The sequence below is a fragment of the Spermophilus citellus genome, assembly GCF_964194105.1.
Source record: "Spermophilus citellus genome assembly, chromosome: 4".
Lineage (NCBI taxonomy): Eukaryota > Metazoa > Chordata > Mammalia > Rodentia > Sciuridae > Spermophilus > Spermophilus citellus.
In genome coordinates, this window is record NC_138185.1 from 179407238 (window position 1) to 179431751 (window position 24514).

The window sequence follows — 24514 nt, forward strand, 5'->3', positions numbered from 1 at the left end:
GGAATAGAGACCTCCCTAGAAACCAACCCTGCTGACACTTTTTTTTTTGGACCAATAGCTTCTAGAACTGTGATACAATACATTTCTGTTGTTTACCCAGCCAGTTGATGTTACTCTGTTATGACATCCTGATCAGACTAATAGAAACCTACACATCCATGAAGATGAAGATTGATAATAAGAGTGTCACACTGAGGTTTATTAAAATAAAACTATCCAAAAATGAATAGAAAATCTAGAAAGCAGTAAGACAGAAGCAAATCACCAGACAAAGTATCCCCAATGAGATTAACAACTGATTTGTCAGAAATCATGGATGCCAGAGGCAGTACTTGATATATTTAATTAGTAATGGAACTGGTAGGTCAAATAATGACTCTATGTTTAAAATTCTGAGCATCTACCAAACTGTTTTACACAGTAGCTATACTACATCATAGTTCCTCCAGCAATATATGAGCATTCCTACTCTACATCCCTTACAATACTCATTTTTTTCCTTTTTTTTCATTATAACCATTATAGTATCACAAAGAGATAAAGTGGAATCACTTTGTAGTTTTGATGTGCATTTCCTTAAGGATCAATGAAACAATGTGCTGAAGGAAAAACAAAACCACTAACTAAGAATCCTATCCCTGGCAGATCTATCTTTCAAAAATAAAGAATTTAAGACATTCCTATATAAAGAAAAATCAAGATCTCCCTATAAGAAATGCTAAAGGCAGTTTTGCAGGCTGAAATGACATTCTTGATTTCAAAACTCACTACAAAGTTACACTGATCAAAACAGAATTGATATAGCCATAAGGACAGATATTGTTTCAGTCAGTTTTTTTTTTTTGTCACGTGACCAAAAACCTGGGGGGAAAAACAACTTTAAAGTAGGAAAAGTTTATTTTTGCTGATGGTTTCAGAAGTTTAGTTCAGGGGCCATCAACTCCATAGCTCTGGGGCCAAGATGAAGCAGACTATTATGGAAGAAGAAACAGATCAGGACACGACTATCATGAAGCAGAGAGTTCCGTTCACCAGGTACAAAATACAAACACCAAAGGCGCTTCTCCAGTGACCTTCTTCCTCCAGCTACACCTAGCCTGTTTACAATTTCTACCCAGGTAATCCATATTGGCTGTTTAATTCACTGATTTTGTAATACTTCTAATAATACAATCATTTCACCTCTGAAAACTCCTGCATTGTTTCACACGTGATCTTTTGGGGGATATCTCATGTCTAAACCATAACAGACATATAGACTTATAAAATATAGAGCCCAGAAAGAAATACAAATATCTATGGCCAATTAATTTTCAAAAATGTTGCCAATATCATTTCAACTAAGAAAGAAAAATCTCTTCAATAAACCATGCTGGGACACCTGGATAACCATATGCAAAATTATGAATTTGGACCCTTAATTTTACTTCATATGTAAAATTTAACTCAAAGTTAATCATTGATATAAATATAAGAGCAAAAACTCCACAGCTAAAATGTGGAGGTAAATCTTGACTTTAGATATGATAGTGAATCTTAGGTTGACATCAAAAGCATGAGCAGCCAAAAAACAATTAGAGGAGTTGGGTTTTATCAAAATTTAAAACTTTTGTGCATCAAGAGAAGTTATCAAGAAAATGAAAAAAAATAATGGGAGGAAATACTTTCATTTCATATATCTCATAAGGTCTTAGTATCCAGAGTATGTAAAGAATTCTTAATAACTCAACAACCAAAAGACAATCCAATTAAAAATAGGCTTAATAGACATTACACAAAGATATACAAATGGCCAACAAGCACATGACTTCATTGATAATTAAGGAAATGTGCATCAAATATACAAAGTGATACCACTTTATATCTTTGTGCTACTATAATAGCTATAATTTATAAAAAGGAAAAATGAGTATTGTAAGGGACACAGAGTGGAAATGCTCATATATTGCTGGTGGAAGTATGATGTAGTATAGCTACTGTGGTGCTCACTTCAGCAGCACATATACTAAAATTGGAACAATACAGAGAAGATTAGCATGACACCTGTGTAAGGATGACACACAAATTTGTGAAGTGTTCCTTGTTTTTAGACAATTTAAACAGACCAATATCAAGTGAGGAAATACAAGACTCCATCAGAATCTTACCAACCATGAAAAGCCCAGGACTGGATGTATACACAGCCAAATTCTACAAGACCTTTAAAGAAGAACTAATACCAATACTCTACAATTTATTTCAGGAAATAGAGAAAGAGGCAGCACATCCAGATTCATTCTATGAGGCCAATATAACCCAAACCAGGCAAAGACACATCAAAGAAGGAAAACTTCAGACCAATATCTCTCATGAACATAGATGCAAAAATTCTCAATAAAATTCTGGCAAATCGAATACAAAAACATATAAAAAAATTGTGCACCATGATCAAGTGGGATTCATCCCAGTGATGCAAGGTTGGTTCAACATACAGAAATCAATAAATAAATGTAATTCATTACGTCAATAGACCCAAAGATAAGAATCATATGATCATCTCAATAGATGCAGAAAAAGCATTTGACAAAATACATCACCCTTTCATGTTCAAAACACTAGAAAACTAGGGATAACAGAAACATATCTCAACATCAAGAAGGCTATCTGTGCTAAGCCTCAGGCCAACATCATCCTAAATGGACAAAAATTAAAGGCATTCCCTCTAAAAACTAGAACAAGACAGGGATGGATGCCCTCTTTCACCACTTGTATTTAACATAGTTCTTGAAACACTGGTCAGAGCAATTAGACAAACAAAAGAAATTAAAGTGATATGGATAGGAAAGAAGAACTTAAATTAGTACTATTTGCTGATGATATGATTCTATACCTAGAAGATCCAAAAAGCTCCACCAGAAAACTTCTAGAACTAGTAAATGAATTCAGCAAAGTAGCAGGATATAAAATCAACCTCCATAAATCAAAGGCATTTCTGTATATCAGTGACAAATCCTCTGAGAAGGAAATGAGGAAAATTACCCCATTTACAATAACCTCAAAAAAATTAGATACCTGGGAATCAATGAAAGAGGTGAAAGATCTATACAATGAAAACTACAGAACCCTAAAGAAAGAAATCAAAGAAGACCTTAGAAGATGGAAAGATCTACCTTGCTCTTGAATAGGCAGAATTAATATTATCAAAATGACAATACTACCAAAAGCACTATACAGATTTAAAGCAATTCCAATCAAAATCCCAATGACATTCCTCATAGATATAGAAAAAGCAGTCATGAAATTAATCTGGAAAAATAAGAGACTCATAATAGCTAAAGCAATCCTTAGTACGAAAAGTGAAGCAGGTGACATCACTATACCAGACCTTAAATTATACTACAGAACAATAGTAACAAAAACAGCATGGTATTGGCACCAAAACAGACTGGTAGACCAATGGCACAGAATAGAGAACACAAAGACTAACCCACAAAATTACAATTCACTTATATTAGACAGAGGTGCCAAAAACATGCATTGGAGAAAAATAGCATATCCAGCAAATGTTGCTTGAAAAACTGGAAATCCATATGCAACAAAATGAAATTAAACCCCTATCTCTCACCATGCACAAAACTCAACTCAAAATGGATCAAGTACCCAGGAATTAAACCAGAGACTCTATGTCTAATAGAAGAAAAAAGTAGGTCCTAATCATCATGTTGAATTAGGCCCCGACTTCCTTAATAAGACTCCTATAGTGCAAGAATTAAAAACAAGAATCAATAAATGGGATGGAATCAAGATAAAAAGTTTCCTCTCAGCAAAAGAAATAATCTGGAGATGAACAGAGCTACATCCTGGGAGCAAATCTTTACCCCTCACACATCAGATAGAGCACTAATCTCTAGAGTATATAAAGAACTCAAAAAGCTAAGACCCCCCCCCCCAAAAAAAAACAACCCAATCAACAAATGGGCCAAGGACCTAAGAACCTGAACCATCACTTCTCAGAAGAGGATATATAATCAATCAACAAATATATGAAAAAATGTTCATCATGTCAATCAATTAGAGAAATGCATATCATCTCACTCCAGTCAGAATGACAGCTATTATGAAGACAAACAACAATAAGTGTTGGCGAGGATGTGGGGAAAAACGTATACACTGCTGGTGGGATTGCAAATTGGTGCAGCCAATATGGAAAGCAGTATGGAGATTCCTTGGAAAACTGGGGATGGAACCACCATTTGACCAGCTATCCCTCTTCTCAGTTTATACCCACAAGACTTAAAAACAGCATACTACAGGGACACAGCCACATCAATATTTATAGCAGCACAATTCACAATAGCTAAACTGTGGAGCCAACCTAGATGCCCTTCAGTGGATGAATGGATAAAAAAAAATGTGGCATGTATACACAATGGAATTTTACTCAGCAATAAAAGAGAATAAAATTATGGCATTCGCAGGTAAATGGATGGCATTGGAGAAGATAATGCTAAGTGAAGTTAGCCAATCCCCCCCCCAAAAAAACAAATGTTGAATGTTTTATCTGATATAAGGAGGCTGATTCATAGTGGGGTAGGGAGAGGGAGCATGGGAGGAATTGATGAATTCTAGATAGGGCAGAAGGGTGGGAGGGAAAAGGAGGGAACAGGGGATTAGCAAGGATGGTGGAATGTGATAGATATCATCATCCAAAGTACATGTATGAAGATAATGAATTGGTGTCAACATAATTTATATACAACCAGACATATGAAAAATTGTGCTGTATACATGTAATAAGAATTTTAATGCATTCTGCTGTCATTTATTTTTTAATAAATAAAAAAGTATAGCTATTGTGTAAAACAGTTTGGAAGATGCTCAGAATTTTAAACATAGAGTCACTATTTGACCTAACAGTTTCATTCCTATGAAAATACCCAAGAGAAATGAAAGCATATGTCACACAGACACATGGGTTTGTAGCAGTATTTACTCATAACAGCCTAAAGCTAGAAACAATCCAAATATTCATCAATGTATGAATGGGTAAAGAAATTGTTTTATATAAACACAATAGAATATTATTCAGCCATAAAAGAATGAAATACTGATATATCCTAGAACTTGGATGAATATTGAAAACATCATGCTAAGTGAAGGAAGCCAGACATAGAAGGTTAAATGAAAGTTTTCTATTAAATAGTCAGAATAGGCATATCCATAGAGACAGATTTTTTAAATATTTATTTTTTAGATATAGGTGGATACAATACCTTTATTTTATTTTTTTAATGTGGTGCTGAGGATTGAACCCAGTGCCTCACGCACGCTAGGCGAACGTTCTATCTCTGAGCCACAACTCCAGCCTGAGACAGAAATTATATTAGTGGTTGTTTGGGAATAGTCAGGCAATATTGGGTGTGATTACTTAAGTGCATGTTGTGTTCAATTGAGTTGAATATGATTTACTCACTGAATTATTTACTAAGTGCTTTCCATATGCCAGACAGTATACTAGTCACTTTTGCATGGGACTTGACATTCAAGAGAAAGGAAAGACAAAGAATATACAAATAAACACAGAATATATCCAGGTGTTGAAACTGCAATGAATAAAAATAAATCATGTTAGGTAGAGAGTGAAAAGGTTGGAGAAACATGCTACTTTAGTCAGAGTAAAACCTGCCTGTTAAAATAATATTTGTACAAAGGCTAGAGGAAGTGAAGAAGCAAAACCAAGGGCATGACTAAGAAAAGAACATTCCTACCATCACATATGGAAATATGCTTGGGATATTCAAAGAAATGTTAAAAAAAGAAAAGGTATGACAAGAGTAGGGTGAAAGAGAAGACTGGAAAATAAGTATGGAGAAGTAGCCAGAAGTCAGGGCCTTTTGGTCTGTGGCTACGACTTTGGATTCTATTTGAAGAGTGACAGGGAAGCCACTATTGGCTTAGGACAGGTGAGTTATGTCATCTAAAAGATGCTTTGAAAGGATCATGGCTATTACTGCCACAATATTCACCTTATAGGAAAAGTAGCAAACATCAATACCTAGATCACCAATTTTAAAATCAGAAAATATCTACCTATGTCACCCAGTTCTTCTAAGTAGCTTGGTAACTTAGGAAAGGCCCTCAATCTCTTCACACCTCAACTTCCTCACCTGTCACATGAAGAATTGATTGAAGTTTCTTCCAGGCCTGCCATTCTATGATTCCAGAAAGTTCAGTAGACTTAACTATTATGTTGGTTCTTTTACTTAAGCAAGTGGTTCTCAATCAGGGGCAGTGTTTCCCTGTAAGATAAGATTGGCAATTTCTGGAGACAGTTTTATTTGTCATATCTGGGAAGGGAATTTCTATTAGTATCTACTGGGTAGAAGCCAGGGATGCTGTTACATATCCAATAGTACACAAGACAGCCACTCTAAGAAGTAATTATCTGTCATTAAAGCTTTTGTTTAGGAACCCTGATTTATAAAACAATAAATTCACACATATACATTTTATGGCATTGAAATGAATGCTTTTCTGACTTTAGATCACCTAAGGTCCTGACCCAGCTTACCAGTTTGCTGTTTATCCAAGCCAAGGAATCTACAAGCTATTTGCTCTTAAGTGATTTTGCATCTTGCTTCTTTTTTATATGGGTAGAAAATCTAAACTTAAAAATAGACTATATATACCCTAGAGATTAGAGCTCTATCTGAAGTGTGAAGGGTAAAAATTTGTTCCCAGGATGTAGGCTCCCTATTCACTTCACATGTTATTTCTCTTGCTGAGAAAAAAACTTTTTAGTTTGAATTCATCCCATTTGTTGATTATTGGTTTTAACTCTTGTTCTACAGGTATCTTATTAAGGAATCTGGGGCCTGACCCCACGTGATGGAGATTAGGGCCAACTTTTTCTTCTATCAGACGCAGAGTCTCTGGTTTGATTCCTAGATCCTTGATCCATTTTGAGTTAACTTTTGTTCATGGTGAAAGAGATTCAATATCATTTTGTTGCATATGGATTTCTAGTTTTCCCAGCACCATTTGTTGAAGATTCTATCCTTTCTCTATTGCATGCTTTTAGCACCTTTGTCTAATATAAGGCAGTTGTAATTTTGTGGGTTGGTCTCTGTGTCCTCTATTCTGTACCATTGGTCTACCAGCCTATTTTGGTGCCAGTACCATGCTGTTTTTGTTACTCTTGCTCTGTAATATAGTTTAAGATCTGGTATAACGATATCACCTGTTTCACTCTTCTAGCTTAGAATTGCTTTAGCTATTCTGGTTCTCTTATTTTTCCAGATGAATTTTATAATTGCTTTTTCTATTTCTGTGAGGAATATCGTTGGGATTTTGATTGGAATCTCATTGAATCTATAAAGTGCTTTTGGTAATATGGCCATTTTAATAATATTAATTCTGCCTATCCATGAGCAAGGTATATCTTTCCATCTTCTAAGGTCTTCTATTTCTCTCTTTAGGGTTCTGTAGTTTTCATTGTATAGATCTTTCACCTCTTTTTTTAAGTATTTTATTTTATTTTATTTTTTGAGGATATTGTGAATGGGGTAGTTTTCCTCATTTCCATTTCAGAGGATTTGTCACTGATATACAGGAATGCCTTTGATTTATGGGTGTTGATTTTATATTCTGCCACTTTGCTGAATTCATTTACTAGTTCTAGAAATTTCTTGGTAGAGTTGTTTGGGTCTTCTAGGTATAGAATCATATCATCAGCAAATAGTGCTAGTTTAAGTTCTTCTTTTCCTATAGTTATTCCTTTAATTTCTGTCGTCTGTCTAATTTCTCTGGCCAGTGTTTCAAGATCTATGTTGAATAGAAGTGGTGAGAGAGGGCATCCCTGACTTGTTCCAAAAAACAAAACAAAACAAAACAAAAAAACAAATAACCCAATCAACAAATGGGCCAAGGACCTGAACAGACACTTCTCAGAAGAGGACATACAATCAATCAACAAATGCATGAAAAAATGCTCACCATCTCTAGGAATCAGAGAAATACAAATTAAAACTACTCTAAGATGCCATCTCACTCCAGTAAGAATGGCAGCCATTATGAAGTCAAACAACAAGTGCTGGCGAGGATACAAGGAAAAAGGTACACTCATACATTGCTGGTGGGACTGCAAATTGGTGCAGCCAATATGGAAAGTAGTATGGAGATTCCTTGGAAAGCTGGGAATAGAACCACCATTTGACCCAGCTATTCCTCTTCTTGGACTATACCCAAAAGACCTAAAAACAGCATACTACAGGGACACAGCCACATCAATGTTTATAGCAGCACAATTCACAATAGCTAGACTGTGGAGCCAACCTAGATGCCCTTCAATGTATGAATGGATAAAAAAAAAGTGGCATATATACACAATGGAATATTACTCAGCACTAAAAAATAACAAGATCATGGCATTTGCAGGGAAATGGATGGCATTAGAGCCGATTATGCTAAGTGAAGTTAGCCAGTCCCTAAAAAACAAATGCCAAATGTCTTCTCTGATATAAGGGGGGTGACTCAAAATGGGGTAGGGAGGAAGAACATGAGAAGAAGATTATCACTAAATAGGGAAGAGAGGTGGGAGGGAAAGGGAGGGAGAAGGGGAATTGCATGGAAAATAGGAGACCCTCATCATTATACAGAATACATGTATAATGATGTGAGGAAAAAGAAAAACAAAAAGAAGTGTGTCACATTAGATTGGGTAGAGAGAAGTGATGGGAGAGGAGGGGAGGGGAAGGGGGGAATGGAAGGACAGCAGAATAAAATAGACATTATTATTGCTGTACGTATATCCGTGACTGCATGACCAATGTGATTCTGCAACCTGTACACTCAGAAAAATGAGAAATTATATCCCATCTGATTCAAATGTATGATATGTCAAGATCATTGAACTGTCATGTGTAACTAATTAAAACATACAAAAAGAATTATTTGCATAATAAAATCAATATTTCATATCGAAAAAACAAAAACAAAACAAAACAAAATAGACTATAAAAACAGCATTCCAGTGATGCACAAAGAGGTGTCTTAAATTATGCCTACTTATATTAAAAGTAACACCTCAAATACTGAGTGTGACTTCAGGTAAGTTACTTGACATCAGTTACGTTCAGAGGCTGAGACCTCTGGCATAGGGATATTGTTTTCATGACAGTTTGTTGCAAAATGCTTAGCCCAGTGCCTGGCATAAGGTAAACATTCAATGAATGTATTGTAATTTGGTAGGTGGGCTGCATATGGCCTGAAGTTTGTAAATTACTTTTCTGGAACATTCCCTGTTCTTCCCAACTCATCCTCCCATTCTCTTTTCATGTGTTATTTCTAATCTGATTATAAACTAGAAATTAACTTCTACTCTACAGACTTTAAGAAATGGGTATAAAAGTAGTTTCTAAGTGAAGGCCTGGGGACCTATACTTAGGACAAAAGTGCATGGATTTCTGCATGTTGACTATTTAGAGGCTTTCTTAATTCCTATATTCCCAGTTATATTCCAAGTAACAGAGCTCTGACACATGAATGACCTCTGCATGTTGTTTCTATTATATCATAGTTAGGTATTGAAAAAAGTTGCCTCATTATAGTTTGGATCTGGAATATCTCCCACAGGTGCATGTGTTAAAGTAACACCTCAAATACTGAGTGTGACTTCAGGTAAGTTACTTGACATCAGTTACGTTCAGAGGCTGAGACCTCTGGCATAGGGATATTGTTTTCATGACAGTTTGTTGCAAAATGCTTAGCCCAGTGCCTGGCATAAGGTAAACATTCAATGAATGTATTGTAATTTGGTAGGTGGGCTGCATATGGCCTGAAGTTTGTAAATTACTTTTCTGGAACATTCCCTGTTCTTCCCAACTCATCCTCCCATTCTCTTTTCATGTGTTATTTCTAATCTGATTATAAACTAGAAATTAACTTCTACTCTACAGACTTTAAGAAATGGGTATAAAAGTAGTTTCTAAGTGAAGGCCTGGGGACCTATACTTAGGACAAAAGTGCATGGATTTCTGCATGTTGACTATTTAGAGGCTTTCTTAATTCCTATATTCCCAGTTATATTCCAAGTAACAGAGCTCTGACACATGAATGACCTCTGCATGTTGTTTCTATTATATCATAGTTAGGTATTGAAAAAAGTTGCCTCATTATAGTTTGGATCTGGAATATCTCCCACAGGTGCATGTGTTAAAGGCTTGATCCTCACCTTGGCACTTTTGGAAAGTGGTAGAACCCTTGATGTGGGACCTACTGCAAGGTCTTTAGATCATTGAGGGTGTCCTGAAAGGGACCCTTGTGTCTTTCAATTTCTCTTTTACTTCCTAGACTTGAGATGAACAACATTGTTCTGCTACATGCTGCCCACAATGAGGTAGTTCCCTGAAACAGACCCCAAAGCAATAGGGCTAATCAGTCATGGACTAGAACTTCCAAAATTGTGAACCAAAATAAACATTTTATTAAGGTGATTATTTCAGTATTTTTATTACAATAACAAAGATGACACCTTAACTATTTCATTTACAGTGTTTAGTAATCCCTTAAATTTTAAAATGCTTTAAGTGCTCAATCTAATCAGCAGAACCTAGAATGTCCTTAATGAAAACATATCATAGTATTTGTAAATTATAATCTTTGAGAAGTTATACTCAGATCTATGGATTTTAAGCACATAATATTTTTAATACTTATGAATAAGAGTTTTTAATAGTTAGACTTAAGGAAGACAAAATCTTTCAAAGGGAAAATGTCATTTTTTAAAAAAATATTTTTATTAGTTGTTAATGAATCTTTATTTTATTTACTTATTTATATGTGGTGCTGAGAATCGAACCCAGTGCCTGACATATGCTAGGCAAGCACTCTACCACTGAGCCACAACCCCAGCCCGGAAAATGCCATTTTAAGTGTAGCTTTTCCTAAACCTTTTTTTTTTTTTTTTTTTTTTAAATGACAGGCACTGTTGGTTCTCTCCTTCTTCCATAAATGGCAACCACCCACCACTACATCCTGGTTACATGACCATGCAGCAACATACATTTCCTAATTTCTTTTGGACCTAGGTATAGCTCTTGTGGCCAAGTTCTGGCCAATGAGTTTGTGTAATTTCCTTTCTCTTCAGGCTGGAGCTATATTTGTGGCTTACCATTGGGTTATTACACAAGGGTGAAATAAATTTTTGTCTCAAGTCATTATTATTTTGGATGCCCCCCCAAAAAAAACTTTATTTCAATAACACATTGAATAAACTGTCAAATATTTAAATTCAGTTGTCATTTTAAGGTTCCTGAAAGTTTCATTTTCAGCCATTTTGCACAGTGATAATACTTATGTAATTCTTAACCAAGATTAGATGGAAAAATCAACAATTTTAAAAACACAAGCTTGAGCAATAGTTTTTGAGCAATAGTTTTTGCTCTATTAGGGCTGTACAATATTATTAAAATACCAGAAATAACAATGTGATGAATTGAGTCCCATCATCTGAAACAATAGGCCAAGGTTTAGTTTCCCAGGGCTAAATCTCCCAGCATTCAGGTATTAGCCATGTGCAAATTTAGCTGTAGATAAAAGACATATCAGAGGTCTTGGCACAATGGGTATTTGTTGACTCTGGACTGACCCTTGAAGACTCTCAAGCTCCAGAACGTTATGCTTGTGAATGATCTCAACTATTTCAGAGGTTTATCACTGGATTACATGCAATATTAGACCTTGCTTTTTTACCTAAAGAAATCTGTTTTAGTCTAGAGAAGTTAAAAAAAGGAAGCAATGTTTTTAGTCCAACTACAAACCTGCATTCTTCTTTTTAGAAGCTCTTCCTTCAAAGGTGAAAATAGTCATGAAAATAATGATGTCAACAGCTATCTTTAAATCTTAACTTGATAGTATTATTACATTTCCTAAAATAAAGGCTGGGAAGGCAAATATTTACTTACACTGCAAGACAGTAGGATCTCCTCCATCAAATTATATGATCCATAATGGAGGGATGTTTACTGCTAATATTGCCAGTACTCAGGAAGGCTCTCAATGATTATCTAGAATGTATGTGCCTTGGGATTTAACAGTTATGACTACTTATTTTTAGAAACTTTAGAAATTCTCCTTACATATAATAAATGAGTTTGGGGGTTCTTTAGTTATTTTAGATTTCTGTATGACAGAATGTATTTTGTTTGGTCTATGGTTAATAATTAAATTGACAATCTCAGGGCTGGGGTTGTGGCTCAGAGGCAGAACACTTGCCTAGCATGTGTGAACACTGGATTTGATTCTCAGCACCACATATAAATAAATAAATGTCCATCAACAACTAAAAAAAAAAAATGTGTGTGTGTATGTATATGTATATACATATATACAATCTCATTTTTTACCAGAGGAATCCTAGAATGGAAGCCCACCTCTTCTGTCATTCCTTGTTTCATTGTGGAAAACTCAGTCTCTGCTCAGTTTTTTTCTCAGTTGTAAAAGGAAAGAAATGCTTTCTATTGTGTGAAATTGTTTCCACACAACATAAAATCATCACTTTTTGAAAAGTGATTTAATGTTATATAATCATGACCTTATAGTTAATCAGTAAAACGCTGAAAAATACTATGCAAAAGCTTTTATTCTACATAATTAGCAAATAATTCTGAGAACTATTTCTTGGGGAAAATTTCAAATTTAGCCATTTTAATTAAATGAGAAACTGAGAAACTTTATTTTTGAATATCTAATCACATAAGCAAGTCTCCCCAAATCCTCACTCTGAATAATTTTTCCAGTCAGGTATTAGTATCACTGACTTTTAATGGCTCAGCTAAAGAAATAAAGTATGAAATCCTAATACAGTATTTTGTACGTTTGACTGGAAATCATATATATTAAATTTAATTGTTCATATACAAAGGTTTTGGCCTTCAAAAATAGCAATTTTATATGGCACAAAATGAATGTATTTAGTATTAAATACCATGAGTTAGAAATAATAACAACAGCCAAAGCCTCCCAGTTGTCCCTTCTATTCTTATCATTTCCTGCCTGTACGGGTGTGGTGGGTGTTTTTTCTAAAATTTCACAATCTTGTGTGGCAGGAATTTGTGTCTCTCCTATATAGCAATTTGCAACTTATGGTTTAAATGACTATTTTTTGTTTTGTTAACTATTCTAAGAAGCTAATATGAAAAAATAAGTGTTTTATAGAGAGAATATACTGGAAATTCCTTAATGTTCCTGAATTATTTAACTCAGTGGTTCAAAAACTTTAATGTTCATAATAATCTATAGAGAACTGGGGCCCTAACCCCAGAGATTCTGATTCAGAAGGTGAGAGTGGAGCTTCTGAATTTCACTTTCTACCAGATTCACAAATTATGTTTGGTTTCATACTTTGAGAACCTCTGAGCCTAGGTCTAGAAGACTATTTGTAACCAGGCATTTTCTCTTTAGTCTTTCAGCAAATAAAACTAAAGCTTATGAGGTTTGAAATGAATTTCCTTAAAGCCATTTTCTCGTTAAAGTAATGTTAGCTCAGTTGTAAGGTAATTAAAAATTCCATCTGCCTTGACTTAGTTGCTTCAGTCTACAACTCAGAATAACTCCGAGGAATTTGTTCACCTGTCCACTCTATAGAACGGCACTGTGTTCTGTCCTGCCAGTGGGGCAAGGGTCGCTCCAGCCTTACCCTTGGAGCTTTGGCCCTAGTGGCTTCACTTGCGTTATCAAAGGCAGAGCGTCCTACTTGACAAACAGCAGGAGGCTCTTGATAGGGAAGCGCAGGGGGTGCCAATCTAAGAGACCAAGCCTGACATGCTGCGGTGAGTCCACCTACTGCCATCCTCCAGTTTTCTCTCCAGGGACCTTTCCTGAGCGCAGGGAGACCAGTCCAAGGGAAAGGCCACCCAGAAGCAGCGAAGCAGACAGCGTCCCACCCACCAGAGATCTAGTAGGGACCCAGTGCCCGAACCGCTGTCTCTGGGTAGTCCCTGGATTGCCGGCGCCCAGGAAACCAGCCGCAGAAGACCAACCCAGCACCGACTGTTATCCGGAGAGGCGGCGCAGGCCAGCATTCAGGAGCGAGCTTGATCTCTCATCCCAGTCCCCTCCCTCCTTCTCTGGCTGTGAAGATGTCCGCCAAGCCCGAAGTCGGATTAGTGCGTGAGGCTTCTCGGCAGATCGTGGCCGGTGGTTCAGCTGGTAAGGCCGGGGCCCCGCTCTGCTCCGCTCAGCCGGAGACTAGTCCTTTGCCCCATTGCGTGCCCCGAAAACATTTCTCAGACAAGCTTCCCGGCCCAAGTTTTATCCTCTTTCTTAAAATTCTGTGCGGCCGGTTCAATACCTGAGCCCGCAGAGCACAAGGGCAAAGGAAGCCAGAGCGGGCTGAGAGTGCCGTGTGTCCTAGATAAAGTCGCCTCGGTACTGATGCCAGCAGCTCTTGGGTTCCTGGCTTTCTCTGTTCCTAGGCTGCAAGAGGCCGGCAGCACCAAGTCTTGTAATTTGAAGGAAGTCTTTTTTGCTTTGCTGGTTATTTTGTTGTGTTTTACTTAAGTTTGCTAGCACTTGTAGATTCTCTCCAAGGTAGCACAGATCTTACACAGATCCTTCCTTGCTCATCAGAGTATTAGGTATGACTCCTCAGGGCTTCTTATTGCTTTCCACAGGGCTTCTTATTGCTTACCATTCTTTCTTGGGTATATAATTGCGCCATAAATAGGCATATTAAAATTAAATGCATATTTTAACACACAAACAGTTGGTATAATGGAATTACATTTTATGGAGAGTTATGCTGTAGGAGAAAGAAGAAAAACCGTTAGCAAATGATATGTTATAACCATTCTTGGCAATAATTGTGTTAAATGTAGCTGGGGAAATTTACCATGAAATTATGTGCATGGATTTTAAAAAATATTTAAAAGTGTAATTGATTAATTTAATCTTGCATACAGTGGTGCGTCTTATTATAAATACATAACAAATAATTACCATAACAAATAAATACCACAATTTAATAAGTGTGATTATTCTTTTAATAAATTATGATGATACTAATAAATGATATTAAGACAAGGACAAGAAAATGTTTAATGTTGATTAGTAAAATTTACTATATTTTAAAACAGATTTGGGCTATTTATAAAGGACTACTACAAATTATGACCAGTATCATTATGTTGAATCTTAGGGGTACCACAAGCAACTAGATGTGTCACAATGTGTACACTTTTCTGAAGTTCTTATCTCATTATTAATTATTAGTAACAATTGAGGCATTCATTTCTTATAGGTAATTGTGGATTGTCCACCCATTATGAGGTCAGTGACCCTACTGCCTACTTTTTAAGTTGTTTCCCAGTAGTGGTGATGAACTTGCACTGATTTATTCACAATTTTTGGTGGATTTCACAATGGCCACGGCTCTGCTAGCTCTACCTGACTCACTTCATTCCCAATCTGTGACCTTGATCAAAGAAAACTCACTTGTCCCAGAGGGAAAGTGGAGCTAGTTGGTTAACATCTTAAGCTATGAACAGCATAAGCATCTGTATATTGGTGATTAATAAGCATCTGTATATTGGTTTAGATAATAATAATATGTATTAGGCACAGCTAAACTCAAAGGATGTTAAAAGTAGATCAAAATTTAATCCTATTTATGGTGTTTTGTTGGATAAGTATTTGGCATACATATAATGTATGATGCCATCATATAGCCTTATGATTGTAACTAGTATGAATGAAAATTAGGACATTTATAAGGTAACTTTAAAATAGTAGAATGGTTAATTTGTATAGTTTGTACTATGGGGTTTTTGATAAGTGATGAGAGTAATTTATACTTTCATCAGAGTGAAAAAGAATACTTGGCCAAAAGCATTTTCATAAGACTTTATTGCAACTGTAATAAATGCAATAATCCTTTTGCATATACTAGATCAAGGGTCAGAAAAAATCAATATACATGTGAAGCATAATTTTAATAAAAAGAAGATGCATTTGAATTTCTAGCACAGGAATTCTGATTTCTGACACTATCATCTTTCTGTGTATTATATGATCTTCTGGTTGTAAAGTTCAAAAATACATTGTAAGGGAATGCTCTTTTAAGAGAAAAAATATATAAACTGGGGAGGTTTATTGGAGAGCTAGCAGCATGTCTCATGGCATTTAAGGTCCAGTGTGCATTTCTGAAGAGGAGAAGGAAGTAGATTCTCTTCAGCTCTTACTTCTTTTCTTTGTCAAATGGTCAAACATCCCCAAGGCAGCAGGTTGGTGGCTAATAATAGGGCCATAGTGTTACTACTACAGCTGTTAGGATGGCTTGGCATACTCCACACTTTTGCCTGGTAAAGAAAACATGCTCAAGTGGATTTAGTTCATTACAGCTGAAGTAAGTCATATTGTAACTAGTACTCCAGGCAACACTGACCTGAAGAGGTCAGATGATAGACTATGAGTGACTGGCCTCTTGCTGTTGAGGACCTACCTCTGAACCACAGCTGAGTAGCTTTATAGATTTGTGATGAAGTCTACAGCTGTAACATTAGATAGGGGTGAGATGGAAAGTCATGTGCTTCACTGAAACCAAGGAAATGGATGAGAAAGGCCTTGCAGCAGTCTTCTGTTAGATAATAGTCTTCCTTTAGGGAGGAAAAGCTGCCTTTCAGCAGCTAACAGGGCAGCTTGTCTTTGTTTCACTTGGAGAATTCACAGAGCATTCTGTCAAGACCAGATTAGGCTGTGATTGGGCCTTGCCATCCTGGCTTATATAGAGATATCCAAGTTTGTCAGGGTGTACACTTGACAAACAGGGAAAGTTATTTCTCTGTGCCATCTTGGTATCCTGAGCATTGTTGTTTCTTGTAGTTAACTACTGTTTTCAGCTTTCATTGAGCTCTTCTATGTGGCAGAACCTGGTCTCCAACAGCTTTTAAATATCCATGCCTTTGACTTCTATTCCCTGGTAAACATCAGAGACTGACTTGCTTTCTTTTAATTTTTGTCCAAAATCCTAAGGAAAGACTCAAAACAATCCAGAGTTGACAGGGTTCGACCTCTATATCAATCAACTCTAGTCAATCCCCATGTGAATGTGTGGTGCTGTTATGCCAGATTCGTGGGACCCCAATAGACCTCCAGGAGCCAAATCTGATGCAATCACACAAGAGTCTTTATTGCAAGCTCGAGCCTGGACTCACAACCTTTCCCGACGCAGGGTCCCAGGGAGTGAGTCCTGGTCCTTTGTTCAGTGAGATTTTATGTTTTGGGGGGATACTCTATGCGTCACAACATCACACAACAAATCATTCCATACCACGGGAAAATCAAACAACAACTCTTAACATTGATTAGCCCATTCAATGACAGGAACAAGTTGGGTAGGGTGATTGGTTAATACAAGAGGGGGATTCCTTTGAACTGATTGGTTTAGGCCACGAGGGGTGTAGGTGCTAAACTACATGGTTTCCCAATATGTTATCAACCACCATAAACTACTTGGGGGTCATCTTGCATTCCAGGTATTTTCCCTGTCTCATGCTGATTGAAGGTTGCTAGGGGAGTTGCTATGGGTCCTCACCTAATCTAACTGAGTCAGGGACACCTGGTGCCACAGACCTCTCCTGTTATTTACAGACAAACAACTCAGCAGGGTGGGTATGTGCTTAGGAGTACTCTGTGTGTTTTTCCAAGGACAAAGTTCACTCCCCCTTCCTTGGACAGGCTTTGCTCTGAGGTAGAGGCTGGTTTCTCAAAAATGGAGTCACATTAGTTTCTCATTCCACCCTTTATCTGGAAACTTGGGAACCAATCATGGTTCCCTCAGTTGGAGGTCTATATGGGCAGGCCTTACATCTTGGTAGGATTCTCCTACTGAGGCTTGATAGTGGGTACACAGAACCAATATCTGAACTGTGTTTACTCTGTTCTTGATGAAAGCCACTAGCTTGTTCACAAGTGGTCCTACTAAGGTTGACACTAAAGTAAACAGTAACCCTCAGGGGACAGTCCTTAACTTTCCAGACTCACTCAAAATTGGCCTCCTGACTCAATTTACCTATCTACACTGTCTATCTATTTCTGGCTTCATTTCCCCTCTAATTTTAGGAACTCCTTATTGCTGTAAGGAGAAGGGGTGATGGCTCATTCTGGCTGCTTCAGAGCTGATATAGGGCATCGAACATGAGGGGGCTCGATGTGGGAGACGACGTGGGGGATGTGAGTTCCCTTTTAGAAGTCAGTTCAGTTTGAAGTCTGGTTGGGGAAGAACAGGTTGTAAAGTCATCTGGGGATGGGTGCTTCTATGAGAGAAACAAAAACCATGAGTACTGAATAAATGTTGCAGCAGCTGGAACATGTCACTGTATAGAAGTTCCCTCACCAGGCTTTAACATCCCCAGTTATCAGGACTGTAAACATAACATTTAACTTTTAGTGTTACAGATGTCCTTCCCCATAAGATACAGTTTAATAATTTAATGTCATCTGATATTGCAAGATCCTTTTACTAGTATGACCTCTGTGTCTAATAGAGAAACCTTTAATTCTGTTACTCAGGGCTGGTTAATCATACTAGCAAACACCAAGCCTACCTGTGTAGGTTAGGAATATCTGTAGGCCTTAAACTAAAAACTTCTGTCTCTGGCAGCTCCTCTTGATAGTTTCTTTTGATAATTATCAGGCATTCTTGCCTAAGAATCTCTTCTGTAGCCTCCAGTCTTACTTATTCTTGGGGGCTAACACAAGGTGTAAACCTGAAGTTACATTTAACTATTATTATTATTATTATTTAAAATGCCCAGGAATAGCTGTGTTTTGGTTTTAACTGTCTTTGCTAAGTGTTTAATATGAAGCAAGTCAAACTGACTTTTGTTTCTATCTATTGTTAACTGTCAGCTGAGTTTCCATGGGAATCCTGGGGGAACTTTGGAGCAGCTTTTCAGTTCTGCTAGTGTCATTTGTGCTAGGATGGATCCAGGTCTTGCTTGACCATGTGGCTTCCCTTGGAAGCATCAGGGATGTTTCCCTTCTCCGGTGAGAAGCAAATGCATTGATTGACTTTCTGTTCTCCAGTGGTCTCATTAATCTCCCTGACGGGGAGGTTATGTGGCCCAGAGTTGCAAAGCTCTTTAGAGAAGTCCCCTGCTTCCTGGATTCAGACTGACTCAGAGGGCAAGAGCCAAACATTGGTTTTCTTGGCCCTTTTAATTTAACTTTAATTTTAAATCTTAATCTTAAACATCCAGCAAATCAATTCCACCAGAGTACTGGGCTTTAATGTCTATCTCTCTATCCTGTAGGTGATAACTTATCATCTTACATTAACCTAGGTTGTGTGTTCTTAAAACAACACTTCTGCAAAACATTAACAAGCAATCTTTAGACCATTTATAAGAAAACTACAAAACAAAATTAGCAAGAGTAAAAACATATTTAGTTCGTGTAATAGCTACCTTGAATTTTGGCAGAGTTATACATCATATCCCCTGTTTGAGATCCTAGTAATCTTGACTAAAACCAACTTTTGGACACAACTTTAAATGTACTGAAATCTGGCCTACTTCTTTCATAGTCATTTTCACATGCAGTGAGATGGGACACAGGCCTTATCTCAGGTAAGGCGGGGCTCTTCATAAATCTTAAGTGCTGTAGTTCTGAAGCTGATCTTTGCTTTTTAAACATCATTTTACAAAGCTTACATAAATTGTTGCTCAAGTTCACATGAATATTAGCTAACACAATATAATATCACATCTAAAGCATGAATTAAAGAAAGGCTGAAAGCTTTTAACCTTTTGTAGAAAAGTAGCAAAGTACTTTTGTGTTTTGCAATATTAACCTTTACACAGATTAGGCTCTCATTAACTTAAAAATACATTTAAATTGTACCTCAGTGTAAAAAGTAACATAAAACTTTACATATCTTATTGATAACGGGTCCAGTTATAGAATATAAAATGATATAAATAAATTTTCAATATGGCTTTTCTTTTAAGCCTAAAATTACCATATAACTTTAGAAAACCAGCTTGATATAATGCTCTTTTAAAGCTTCTACCTTACAGACTTGTATACCTGGAAGATATGAACACATTAATAGCACCACAATTACAATGATGTTTTTATATTAACCAAGTTTAGCTTTTAAAGAAATAACATGGTACAATTCTCTAAAATAACAGTTCTTGTTTAACCAGCTGTTTAATTCCTTTAAGATTACTTGCTCTAGAAACAAGAAACAAAACTTAATAAAACACAATGTTATGGGTACACTAATGTTTTAAGAAATCTTTGTCCTTTTAACATATGACAAACTTACACAGACCTTCTTTATCACTTACTTAAACCCTCTTATTTACTTAATCACATAGACTCTTTTATCTAGAAACACATTCTTTTTTCTTCTATTAAATCCATACTTAGAACCTTCTAATTTCTCCTTTCCATCTGTTAACCTCCTTTTCCTGTTCACATTTTAAAACAATCCTTGTAAATTTCTGAACTTAGGCAGATTATTTCATTTTAATAAAAAGAAATACTTGATTTTACTTACAGTACTCTTATTTGGAACAGTTGAAACTTTTGGGCCTTTGTATATAGAAATCTTCTATAAACCCCTGTATCTAGAATCACATCTGTTTGCCATTTCATGAAAACACAATGTCTAAGTATCAGGGATGACAAAGCAACTTTATACCTTTTTTTTTTTTCTTAATTTTCCAACTTATGAAAACACCAATAATGTTACCCAATGCAATTCAAGGAGTTAAGAGTACTCAATGGTATATTTAAATTTAGCATTTTAACCTTGTAAATCAATCAGATATCCAACAAAAGTACTCATAAATGAGTAATCCCATGTCAAACCTACACATCAATCAGATATCTAACAAAAATACTCATAAATGAATAATCCCATGTCAAATCTACTTTACTTATTTTACCAAAACATCAGACAAGTGTATTGAACAGTGTTAGCCATTTCTTCCTTGTTGAAGAAAAGTCCTAGAACCAAAGCATATCAGACATTTCATAGACATCAACATTTTATTAGTTTTTTTTGAACACCTAGAAAAACTTGTAAGCTTAATTTTAAAGACATCATTATTTTCATCTGTTTACCCAATTTAAATTGAACTGTTTAAATCACATGAATCAAAGATATTTGGATTCATTTTTTAAAAATTTCATGAGGCTCCTCATATATCTGCCAATTGTCATATCATGTGCATGATATATGGACATACACCCATACAGACATACAACACATAACACAAGTGTGCACACATAACACAATAGTAAAGGCCTTGTAGCTTTTCTCAGGTGAAATCTCCATTGCACTGTTTAAAAACTCAACAGTTGATCAAAAATAGAACTCATCAGAAAAACATTAACCTAGGTCTGTAGGATCAAAATTATGAGCTCAAAAAAAAAAAAAATACAGAATCTAAGAAAAAACAAGAGTCCTAGAAAAAAATGACTGGCTAGTAATTAGTAAATACCATACAATTTACTTTTTGGTTTAATCTAGTTTGAGTTCAGGTAAAAGACACCTTTACTTTTTTTTTCTGGGCCTCAGATCAGTCTCCTACTGAGCTTGCAGGCTTCTTCTGTTTGCATTTCAACTTAAGTCCTGACTGAGGTCTGGAAGGAGCAGGGAAAACTGCTATTCTGAGCAGAAACCTCATGCTTAAGGCATTTTAACCTTAAGTCATAATTTTCAGGTTTGGATGTTGAAAATTATGATACAAGTTTAAGATACAATTCACAAAATTTCATACCTTTATATCTTCCTACCCTAGAAAAACTTTCTCAAACAAAACTGAAAATAGGATCTTACTTGATAATATAAAAGCTACCATCAGAAGAAATCCCTTCAGGATCATTAAGCCACTTTCTTTGCTCTGAAGTTCCTATAATAGTATTAAGTTCCAAAAGAGAACCACACACTACCATCTACATCCAAAATTAAGCTTTAAAAATTCCCAAGACTGTTGCTATTCAATGTCATTTCAATAAGCCAGACCAACATCCCAATCCAACACTTTCTTTTCCTAAATCCTATACACTGAGGGGAACAGATACTGTTGTAGGGACAAACAAGGCAAGGCACCAAAGATAGCAGGAAACAGTTTTACTTGGCTGCAGCCAGGTTTAGAGGGCACAGTTTTTGCTGTAATCAATTAATCCCCTGAAATCAGGGAGTTTCAGAGTTTTATACCCAGCATGTAAGGGGAGGGGCTCAGAAGTTCACAGTCTGCAGAAGTTCACATAAAAGCAGCATTTTTATTTTACTTTTCTGGGCAAGTTAACTCTTCAAGGACCACACCTGAGAAGGGGAGAGCTTCTTCTCCCCTTTCTTTCCTCCCCCTGCCAGTTGTTACCATGGAGCCCATTTGTAACTTATCTTAAAAATGTAGACATCTCTGTGAAACCCCAGCTCAAGGCTAGAGGACTTGTTTTCACATTTCTACAAAGTACTATACTAGATGTTTGTGAAAAACTAGTAAGGGGGTGTTCAGCACCTGGAGTGCTGGTATCTTCCCGGCCAGTGGCCAAGTAAAACAGGGCAACACAAAAATAGGAACTTTATCTACATTGGAGTCTTTCACAGAGACTCTTTTTGCTGACAGTCCTAAAATCATCCATGGTGAAGAGGGCTTTTCTGTAGAGAAAGGGGATGCCACTTCAATACCATAATTTACTATCCTTGCCTAAATTAATGCACTGGTACACCTAGTGAAATCTTCCCAGGCTACCCAATTCAAAAATTGATGAAAAAATAAAACTAAATGATTTGGAGTTACTTGCCAAATTGGAAGTAAGTTCTTTAGTTTTCCATCCTAAGTATTTAAGTTCTTTGGCATGAATTATCTGAAATCATACACTAAACAATTACCTAAACCCAACTTTTATTTATATTTATTTATTTAATATTTTATTTACATTTTAGTTTTTGGCAGACACAACATCCTTGTATGTGGTGCTGAGGATCGAACCTGGGCCACACCCATGCCAGAAGAGCGCACTACCGCTTGAGTCACATCCCCAGCCCCTAAACCCAACTTTTAACTGCAAGATTGTTCAATACTTCAAAAACCCATTCAGATACCAGATTGTTACAATAAAACATCATCTCTTAGACACAAATTCAGCCAAGATCATCCCCAAGAAACAATCTCTGATAACCTTTAAAACGGACAGAACAGATAAAAATCTCAAGTTTCCAACTCCCATTTAATTATGACTCTTACACCAGTGGCACCATAGATGTCCGTATGAGTGGTCCAGATGTTCTCACAGAGGGGCAACCAGAAGTGTAAAATCAAGGGTCTCGGTGTGGTAACTTTACTGCATTCAGTGTCCCCCCCACCATTTTTTTTTCTTTAAGCAGACAGAGGTGGAGTAATCCTTATAGTGCAGGGAAGGAAGAAGGGAGTTCCCCAAAGCAAAGTGCTTTGGCAGCTGCTGGGAGTCCCTCAGTCCCTCCTTTTACTTACAGAATTAGCTCCTCTGGTTTGGTCTGCCCCAGGCACCAAGCACACTCCATATCTCCTAACTTTTCAGTAGTCAGCTCTCAAAAAGTTAATCTTCCACATGCAGTTGTTTGGAGTGTGATGCTTCCCCAAGAAAGTGAAGCGGGGGCTCCTCTAGAGTCCCATCTGAGGTGCCAAAATTTGTAACTGAAAGTTTGGTTCCTGTCCTCGAAGCCAACTAATGCCAATTTAATAATGAGGACAGGGTTTTGAGAAAAAGAAAAAGGGAGATATCAAAGTTCTTAGATCCCCAGCAGGCATTTCCCTCTGCAGTGGGTGCACTCAAGCCAACTACAGGAAGAAAATAAAACATTGCTTCTCTAATCTCGCTTAACAAAGGGGAGTAAAGTTTATCAAAGTTCTTTAAAATACAGCTCAAAGGGGTGTAAGAGGTGAGAATAGAAAAGCTATTTGACAATAGCTTTTTTTCTATTTGGTCAATAGAACCAAAAGTCTATTTTTTGGGAAGCAGGAGAAGCATTCCAGGGACATTTTCAGGCTAAAATTTAGCTAAAGTTACCTCCACAAATCTAAGGCAGATCAGAACTTGGGACACTGCATTTGTCCAAAGTAAAACAATGCTACCACACTTAACAGTGTCACAGACAAAAAGCTAAAAGACAGATTCCCTTTTCAGATTGCATACAAAAACAGAAGTCCCCCTCAGATTGGGGGAGTATCCCTCTCAGATTGGGTCTGATGACCCCAGATCAACAAAAACAGAAGCAGGGTACTGGCCCCAAGCCAACTGGGGCCTTCCCCTCAGACAATCAGATTGGGGAATTATCACCCTTAGACTGGGGTCTGGGACATCTCCCAGGAGCCCCAGCTGGCGACCCTATGGAAAGGCCAGTTACCAGCCCAGAATACAGATTCTATGGGCGTAGTCAGAACAAAGCAGACAACAGACACACGAATAACAAACAAGATTCACAGGTGTTAGACTCTCCGGTTCAGGGGTCCTGGTGTCTAGGTGATCCCAGACGAGC

The 24514-nt window shown here is 36.8% G+C and overlaps 1 protein-coding gene across 5 annotated transcripts in view; it reads left to right on the forward strand.

The window, feature by feature from the left end:
* Positions 1-24514, forward strand: part of SLC25A21 (solute carrier family 25 member 21) — a gene marked incomplete at its 5' end in the record, with an annotated part of 517166 nt that overhangs the window by 8011 nt on the left and 484641 nt on the right. The window contains one exon of one of the 5 annotated variants that reach the window (XM_081290708.1): positions 10467-14187. The exons of the other annotated variants lie outside the window; for them this stretch is intronic. Coding sequence (XP_081146834.1) covers positions 14118-14187 — 70 coding nt within the window. Of the gene's footprint in view, positions 1-10466; positions 14188-24514 lie in introns of those variants that run through there. 5 annotated transcript variants of the gene reach the window in all.